This window comes from Danio rerio, chromosome 20 (assembly GCF_049306965.1).
Source record: "Danio rerio strain Tuebingen ecotype United States chromosome 20, GRCz12tu, whole genome shotgun sequence".
Taxonomy (NCBI): domain Eukaryota; kingdom Metazoa; phylum Chordata; class Actinopteri; order Cypriniformes; family Danionidae; genus Danio; species Danio rerio.
The window spans coordinates 2,757,609-2,767,500 of NC_133195.1; the positions used below are offsets into that span (position 1 = coordinate 2,757,609).

At 37.6% G+C, this 9,892-nt stretch overlaps 1 protein-coding gene across 1 annotated transcript in view; it reads left to right on the forward strand.

Moving 5' to 3' along the window:
* Window positions 1-533: 533 nt before the first annotated feature.
* The window catches only part of slc35a1 (solute carrier family 35 member A1), a 10,582-nt gene continuing 1,223 nt past the window's right edge, over window positions 534-9,892 (forward strand). The window contains exons 1-7 of the mRNA NM_001128811.1: window positions 534-570; window positions 1,444-1,621; window positions 2,194-2,353; window positions 4,586-4,738; window positions 6,509-6,575; window positions 7,415-7,591; window positions 7,951-8,085. Coding sequence (NP_001122283.1) covers window positions 561-570; window positions 1,444-1,621; window positions 2,194-2,353; window positions 4,586-4,738; window positions 6,509-6,575; window positions 7,415-7,591; window positions 7,951-8,085 — 880 coding nt within the window. The 5' untranslated portion in view covers window positions 534-560. The remainder of the gene's footprint in view (window positions 571-1,443; window positions 1,622-2,193; window positions 2,354-4,585; window positions 4,739-6,508; window positions 6,576-7,414; window positions 7,592-7,950; window positions 8,086-9,892) is intronic.

Genomic DNA, 9,892 nt, shown 5'->3' on the forward strand with positions numbered 1-9,892 from the left:
TACAAAAATGAGAATATACAATCGCAGTATATTAACAAGAAATTGAAGAGACAAAAAGAACAAAATTTTTGAAAAAAGAAACAACAACAGATAACAAAAAAAAAACAGAAGGGGTAAATACATTACACATTAAAGAAAAAGATTATATAATTTACAAATTTCAGTTGTTTTTAAAGCCTTTTTTGTAAAAGAGTTAGACACTGTTTCAAAGTAATGCTGCATTTCAGTAAGCAAAATATTAAAAAAAGGTTTTTTGTTTGAAAATTTACATTTATGGATATAAAATTTCGTTAATAAGATAAGAAGATTAAGAAAATATGTTTTCTTTTTATGTAAAGCCCCCGTTCATTATTTTTTTATTCCTACCTAGTACGTTTTGTATGAATGACGTACATTTGAAACAGGGCCTTTATTTTGAAAGGCGTGTGTGCGCTCACTCGGAAGTGCCTGTCTGACGGTCGCTTCATTCGTGCAGGAATCAGAAATGTGGACAGTCGCGTCAGTCAGAGGAAGATAACCGACCATCATTACCGTCACCGAGTCACCGACACAACACAGACATGGCGAGCGGTAAGCGACGACTGACAAGTGGCAGATGAGTGCTGACACGTCTAAGGCTGGCTGTGTCTGCGTGCGTGTGTGTGTGTGTGTGTGTGTGTGTGTGTGTGTGWGWGAGAGAGAGAGAGAGAGAGAGAGAGAGAGAGAGTGAGTAAGTGAGAAAGAATGTGTAAATGTGTGGTTTTGTGTGTGTTCTGATTTGCTAGTGTTGTTTAGATTGTGTGTGTGTGGGTTCTGATGTGCTGGTGTTCTCTCTCTGTGTGTGTGTGTGTGTGTGTGTGTGTGTGTGTGTGTATATGTGTGTGTGTGTGTGTGTGTGTTTTGTTTTTGTGTGTGTTCTGTATATGTGTGTGTTCTGATGTGCTAGTGTTCTGAGTGAATGTGTGTTTGTGTCTGTTTGTGTGTGTTCTGATGTGCTAGTGTTCTGAGTGAATGTGTGTTTGTGTCTGTTTGTGTGTGTTCTGATGTGCTAGTGTTCTGAGTGAATGTGTGTTTGTGTCTGTTTGTGTGTGTTCTGATGTGCTGGTGTGTGTGTGTGTGTGTGTCTATCTATTTGTCCGTCTGTCTATATAAATAAATAAATATATATATATATATATATATATATATATATATATATATATATATATATATAGTGTGTGTGTGTGTTCTTTGTATGTGTTCTGATGCACTAGTGTTCTTTTGAGTGTGTGTGTGAGTTTGAGCATATATTTGTGTGGTTGTGTTTTGAGTTGTCGTGTGTGTGTGTGTGTGTGTGTGTGTGTGTGTGTGTATATGCATATTTATCTGTATATACATGTCTGTGTAAGTGTGTGTTTGTGCAGTGATGTTTTAATCTGCCTGTGTGTGTGTGTGTGTGTGTGTGTGTGTGTGTGTGTTTCTCAGAGTCGGTGAGTGTGCTCTTCAAGCTCTACTGTCTGACTGTGATGACCCTGATCGCCGCCACATACACCGTGGCCCTCAGGTACACCAGGACAGTGTCCACAGAGCTCTACTTCTCCACCACCGCCGTCTGCCTGGCCGAGATCATCAAGCTGCTGCTCAGTCTCATCATGCTGGTCAGGTGAGGGTGCATGTGAGAGAGAGAGATTATGTATGTATATGTGAGAGAAGTGCTCAGCACCGTGGAGATTGCTTTAATTATAATGTTTTGTATTATTTTAAGTGGTTTGATATGCAGTGACACACCGTGAGATCTTTTGCTGAACAGATCCAGCACTTTTGATGCTCATGAATGTTCATAAAGTCCTCGTGCTGCAGGAGTTCGGAGGTTTGCTGAAGGTGCAGCTGTCATGCAGTGAGGGGTTTCTGTCCTTAATAAACTATAGCTGTCATGTTCATTAAACGGTAAAAATTAGGAATAAATCAATATGAAACAGTCCTCTAAAAGTCACGTCACATCTTCAGTTTCGGGCTCAGGCGTTCTTTGCACACATACACTACAAGCGTACAGCGCCAAAGCTCAACCAAACCGCACTATGGCATACCTCCTTCAACCGGGTAACTAAACTGCACATGGGCCCGATTCGGAGCATTCACACCTGTCAAACGTGCCCAGTGTGTGTGTGTATATGTGTATATCTGCTCTCAGAGAAGTGTGTGTGTGTGATCTGCTCTGTGATGTTCTGTCCTCAGAGAGACCGGAGATGTGGGCCGCTGTCGAGCTGCCTTGGTCACACATATATTCAGGAGTCCCAAAGAGCTGCTGAAGCTGAGCGTCCCGTCAGTGGTCTACGCCATCCAGAACAACATGGCCTTTGTGGCCCTGAGCAACCTGGACGCCGCCGTCTACCAGGTGAGCTGAGCAGACATCAAAGACCACCTGAGGGAAACACCACTGTCATCATCACACACACACACACACCTGTGCACCATAATATTAGACTAGATAGAAATAAAATAGTTTAATAGATAAATAAAAAGTTTTAGAAATAAAATAGTTTAATAGATAAATAAAAAGTTTCAGAAATAAAATAGTTTATTAGATAAATAAATAGTTTTAGAAATAAAATAGTTTATTAGATAAATAAAAAGTTTTAGAAATAAAATAGTTTAATAGATAAATAAAAAGTTTCAGAAATAAAATAGTTTAATAGCTAAATAAATAGTTTTAGAAATAAAATAGTTTAATAGATAAATAAATAGTTTTAGAAATAAAATAGTTTAATAGATAAATAAATAGTTTCAGAAATAAAATAGTTTAATAGATAAATAAAAAGTTTTAGAAATAAAATAGTTTAATAGATAAATAAAAAGTTTTAGAAAAAAAATAGTTTAATAGATAAATAAATAGTTTTAGAAATAAAATAGTTTAATAGATAAATAAATAGTTTTTTACAATTATTTTGTGATAAAAAAAATCTATATAAATAATGAAAAAACACAAACACACTATGTATATATGTATGTGTATGTATGTGTGTATTTATGTGTGTGCACATTATATTTTTTTCTTCTGGAGAAAGTCTTATTTGTTTTATTTCGGCTAGAATAAAAGCGTTTTTTAATTTTTTAAAAAACATTTTATGGTCAAAATTATTAGCCCCTTTAGGCTATATATTTTTTGTCGATAGTCTCCAGAACAAACCATTGTTATACAATAACTTGCCTAATTACCCTAACCTGCCTAGTTACCCTAATTAACCTAGTTAAGCCTTTAAATATCACTTTAAGCTGTATATGTGTCTTGACCTAGTAAAATATTATTTACTGTCATCATGGCAAAGATAAAATAAAGCAGTTATTGGAGATGAGTTATTAAAACTATTATGCTTAGAATAATGTTGAAAAAAAATCTTCTCTCCGTTAATCATATATGTTTGTATATATGTATACACACACATATATACACTTTTACATATATACTATGCTTTAGTATAACATGTAAAACCTATGCTGAATAAGTTGGCGGTTCATTTCGCTGTGGCGACCTCTGAAATAGGGACTGAACCGAAGGAAAATGAATGAATAGAAAGAAAATCTGACTCGAGGTTGTTTACACAAGATGCTTTATTGGGACACAAGACTCACGTTTGGAGATTTACTCAAAGCAGAAGTTCCTCCAAAATGTCATATTTATGTCATATTCAATAAATGTTGTACATTTTGATCTTTTTTAGCTATGAAATATCCAAAGAAGCTCATAAAGCAATTTCAAAACACTCTCATTACAGTTCTTTTGTAATTTTAAATGATATTAGAGAATGTTTTTATTCAGGAAATATTTTACCATGTATATAGCCAATGCTGCTGATATGGCATTAAAACATCAGTTAATAGATTGTAGTTTTTAAAATTTGCCTTTTTTGTGTTAAAAGTTATGCTGGACAAATTGTATGTATTACACTAGAGTTTGTTTGTTTACACACATTCAGAAATGTGAGGAATAACTCAATTAGTATTTGAACGGGGCAAGTAAACTCCACAGGCTATTAGAAAAAAAAACTTTTTTGTCCTGTTTATTTATGAAACTTCCTTTAATAATGGCATTAGTCTTAAATTTTCTTGGTGAAACCTGCAGAAACCCATTCTTCAGGATATCTATAAGCTAGTGTACTCCAAAACAGTCACAAAATTAGCATTTAGAAGACAAGATATAAGCATCAAAGCCTGCAGGTTGCCACTTCCTCATAAATTGATGAATTATTTTTTGCTTCAGTTTCTTCATACTTCAGTTCCTCATCAAATCTTCAGACCAATCAGATGCTCCCTAGTGTCTGACATGCCCCTCCCCCTTCTCTTCAATGGCTTTTGTTTATTTGTGTGTGCATTTCTGCGTGTCTGGATGTGTTTTTGTGGCATATCAGTACACAAATGTGTATAATGTCATGGTTATGACACAAAAAAAAGCATATAAATCATGCTAAAGTTTTTTTAGTGGCTTTAGAAAGTAAAGCTGTAGAGGTTAGGCGGTAGAAAAAATTGTTAGGGAAATAGAAAATACAGCTTATACAGTATAAAAGCAATGGAAACTTATGAAATGTCCTTACTATTCACAAAAACTAACCTGTGTGTGTGTGTGTTTTAGGTGACATACCAGCTGAAGATACCGTGTACGGCGCTGTGTACGGTGCTGATGCTGAACCGCTCTCTGAGCCGCCTGCAGTGGTTCTCCGTCTTCATGCTGTGTGCGGGAGTCACGCTGGTGCAGTGGACGCCGCCGCACTCCACCAAAGTACAGGTACTGTAAGGCCCAATCACAATTCTGTTTTTTTTATTTCAACCCCTACTCCTTCCCCTTGTTCCTTTAACAGGAAAGTAGGCTAAACGTGTTCTCTGAGGATGACAAACTGACAAAACATTGCTGTCGCCCTGATACAAGTTTTATTTATGAAGAAAAGCACTGCAGTGTTTGGGTGATCTGTGAGAAAATTGAAAATTAGTCTTACTGAAATGTGAATATTCCATACAAGCTGAAGCTGATCGCTCAATTCCTGTCACGTGACTCACAATGCACTCGCATCGCGGCCCGGGGTTCATTGGTGCAAGCGTGTCACGCCACTTATGCGCGCATGACGCGCACCTCCATTGGAAACAAACTTGTGCAAACTCTAGAAATACGCAATATGCCGCTGTCATTTAGGATCTCCATCAGTAGATCTTCTTGCACAGCCATGGTGGATTCACCTGGTTTGTTGACAAGTGGGCTGCGGATCTGTTCCTTGGCAGTTCGCGGGTCCTTCTCTGGGCCTTTTTCCCTTAGCAAAGAAAGATTGTAAAGACGCATGTTTCTTGCTAATTTTGCTGCTTGCCGGTTAAATTTTGGTGCTCAAGTTACCAATCGAGACGTAAGCAAGATAATACGCTCATTTTTCAAAATAAAAGACTTTTCAAAATAAAAGATCGATCAGACTCGGATAATAAATAAAACGTAAATAATTATTGATTTCTTGTGCGGCGCGGTACCAATTGATCCACGGACCGGTGGTTGAGGACCACTAAGCTAGGGGATAAAATAAACTAACGCATAATGGATTATTCTAATTGTCCACTGCTAAGAATTTTTTTTAAATATGACGCGACCCCCCCACAAAGCTCGCTGAGGCCCCCTTGTGGGCCATGACCCCCAAGTTGGGAACCACTGCTCTACACAACAGTGGCTGTTTCTCAATATGCGTTCTTCAGCGGTCCTGCGTCCTCGTTTTCTCATGTAACGTCATCATCAGCTGCCAAAGTTCAGTTCCAATACTCAAGACTACAAGAGCAGAGGACGCGTGAAACTTCCCGGATGTGTTCTTGATATCGTGGATGCACCGATGCAGACTTGAGCAACAAACTTGCGCTAGAAGTCCCAGAAGTCATTGCGACTGGAGATTTGCAGCATTTTATTTCGATTTATTATTAAAGTTCAGAGATATAACTTAGTAGTTTCCCTAAATGAGATGGTGAATATAAACATCACCATGGACATCTTAACAAAGGAATAAACACATTACGGGTGTTTGTTTGCGGAAATTCGTATTAAAATCTGTTTTATTTATATTGTGCAATTTATATTTGTAAAGTGTGTATATATATATATATATATATATATATATATATATATATATATATATATATATATATATTGAAAAGGAGAAAAACAATACATCGTTGTATGAATGCTGGAATGTTTAATATATTTTCCATTTAAAACGTGTGAAGGTCTCATGACCATCAGGAAGAACGCAGCATCTCATTTCACACAAGATGCGTTCTCTGTTCTCGTAGTCTCCAGAGTTCGTTCTTCCGAGGACACCTGGCAAGACCGCTCTCCACAAGAACACAAGTCCGTTCTCAGCGTTCTTGGAATTGAGAAACAGCCAGTGTTTTTCCTGTTCATTATAGATCATGGAAGTCAGGGAAAAGTCAGAGAATTTGACATTTGGCTTCGAGGAGGAGTCTAGTTTGTTGACTTGGGTGAAAGCTGTACTAGTGTAGATTTATAATGCGTGTGTGTGTGTGTGTGCAGGTGGAGCAAAACCCGTTCCTGGGCTTCATGGCGATCGCGGTGGCGGTGCTGTGCTCCGGGTTTGCAGGTACGCTCAGTAGGGTTTATTCAGTCAGGTTCAGGACTCGGCATTTTTTTAACTAGCCACTCTGCATTTTCACTAGCCACAATCTTGTTGCTAGCAAAATACATTAAATATGCTTTAATTTATCTTTGGCATGTTAAAAATGACATGATTTAAGTGATTTTACTTGATTTAGCTAATCTAAAACCACAAAAATTTGAACTTTTTTTGATCCACTTCAGAAGTTGACTGCTACATACTCTTCAGGTTGTACCATATAATCAGAGTAACTAAATATGTTATTATATATTGCTATATATTCATTCTTTTTCTTTTCGGTTTAGTCCCTTTTTTAATATGCGGTCGCCACAGCGGTATGAACCGCCAACTTGTCTAGCATGTTTTTACGCAGCGGATGCCCTTCCAGCCACAACCCATCTCTGGGAAACATTCATACACGCACTCATTCACACTCATACACTACGGACAATTTAGCCTACCAAATTTACCTGTACATGTCTTTGGACTGGGGAAACCGGAGCACCCAGAGGAAACCCACGCGAACTCATGGAGAACATGCAAACACCACACAAAAACGCCAACTGACCCAGCGGAGGCTCGAACCAGCAACCTTCTTGCTGTGAGGCATCAGCACTACCTACTGCCTCACCTATTGCTATATATTATAATAATTTATTAAATTTCATATTTACAATTAACTCTAATGAATGCAATAAAAGTGGTGTGGCTGTGGTTTCGTAGGGCTGCATTGCAAATAGTTTTTAATTCACAGGAGTGAAACTAAAATGTAAAAGTTGTATTCACCTTGCCCATGCTGAAATCTACCCGCATTTGTGCATCAGGAGTGTACTTCGAGAAGGTCCTGAAGAGCTCAGACACGTCTCTGTGGGTCAGAAACATTCAGATGTACCTGTCTGGGATTGCTGTGACCCTCATGGGCGTCTACATGACGGATGGGGCCCGAGTGCTGGAGAAAGGCTTCTTCTACGGATACACACCCTGGGTCTGCCTGGTGGTCTGTGAGTTCTCTAAATCATCCTATCTGGTTATTAATAAGGTATTTTGCACTGCAAACTCGTACACCCAGGGCCGACCCTGTACATCAGTGCGATTGTGTGTTTGGTTGTTATACAAATCATATTTAGTAGAATATTTCTATTTTTTTAGCTAAAGAAGGTTAGATTCTCAGACAATTGCACATGCTTATATGAACTAGTGAGGTGTGGTTCTTGAACGATTCGTTCATTTTGAACGAATCTTCAACATGACTCAGGAACTACAAGTCCTTTCAGGGAGTGATTCGTTCATTTTACATCTTGTAAAAAGGAGCATAATAGGTCCCCTTTAAGTAACTTGTCCTCCTTGTGTTCTCCTGCAGTTTTGGCGAGTGTGGGAGGAATGTACACGTCTGTGGTGGTCAAATACACTGATAACATCATGAAGGGCTTCTCTGCGGCCGCTGCTATCGTCCTGTCCACCGTGGCCTCCGTCCTGCTCTTCGGCCTGCAGATCAGTGAGTGCAGCTCTTGTTTACAACTAACGCTCAGGAGACTTTCGATAATTCAGTATGTTAGGGGTAAAGTACATCCAGGAGGTTGTTATGCACATTATTACACGGCTGTCTGGAATACTGCATTCTGATTGGTCAGTCGTGACATTTCAAGGTCTGTTATTCCCAGATAACAACTTCTGAATAACACAGTCTCATCAGTGAATGTGTTCACATCCATATACTTATATCCTATGGGTGTAACGGATCACAGTAAATCACAGCAGTAAATCTCCGGACAGATTTGTAATGGTCCAACACTTTTGTCACTGCTTATTAGAATGCTATTATGAAATGTGTTTTGTGTTTTATTCTGTGTAAGAAGACGTATCATTTCACATGTTTTATTATTTAAACCCTCGACTAAAGCTATGAAGTGAGTTGATTAAAACATCATATCTGGTATTTGCACATGCTTATATGGAAGCCCGTTCCTGCCAAAAGTCACAATTCTGAGTTATAAAGTTGCGATTCTGAGTTAAAAAGTCAGAATTTATAACTCTGAATTGCCACTTTATAACTCAGAATTGCAATTTTATAACTTATAGTCGCAATTCTGAATTATGAAGTGGCAATTCCAAGTTATAAAGTCACAATTCTGAGTTATAGTTGCAATTCCGAGTGTCGCAATTCTGAGTTATAGTTGCAATTCCAACTCGGAATTGTTACTTTATAACTCGGAATCGTGACTATAACTCGGGATTGCGACTTTATAACTCAAAATTCCATCTAGAACTCAGAATTCTGACTTTATGACTCGGAATTGCGATTTTATAACTAAGAATTGCGACATGGAGTTGCGACTATAACTTGTAATTGCCACTTTATAACTCAGAATTGCCATTTAATAACTCGGAATTGTGACTATAACTCAGAATTTGCGACCCTTGAAATTACTACTATAACTCTGAATTGCCAATTTATAACTCAAAATTGTGACTATAACTCAGAATTGCGACACTTGGAATTATGTCTATAACTCAGAATTGCCTCTTTATAAGTCAGAATTGCGACACTTGAAATTACTACTATAACTCGGAATTGTTACTTTTATAACTTGGAATTGTGACTATAACTCAGAATTGCGACTTTCGGAATTATGTCTATAACTCGGAATTGCCACTTTATAACTCGGAATTGCGACACTTATAATTACTACTATAACTCGGAATTGTTACTTTATAACTTGGAATTGTGACTATAACTCAGAATTGCGGCTATAACTCGGAATTGTTACTTTATAACTTGGAATTGTGACTATGACTCAAAATTGTGACTATAACTCAGAATTGCGACTTTCGGAATTATGTCTATAACTCAGGATTGCCACTTTATAACTCAGAATTGTGACACTTGAAATTACTACAATAACTCAGAATTGTTTACTTTATAACTCGGCATTGCGACTATAACTCAGAATTGCGGCTATAACTCGGAATTGCCAATTTAAAACTCAAAATTGTGACTTTCGGAATTATGTCTATAACTCGGAATTGCCACTTTATAACTCGGAATTGCGACACTTATAATTACTACTATAACTCGGAATTGTTACTTTATAACTTGGAATTGTGACTATAACTCAGAATTGTGACTATAACTCAGAATTGCGACTTTCGGAATTATGTCTATAACTCAGAATTGCGACACTTGAAATTACTACTATAACTCAGAATTGTTTACTTTATAACTCGGAATTGCGACTATAACTCAGAATTGCGGCTATAACTCGGAATTGCCAATTTAAAACTCAAAATTGTGACTTTCGGAA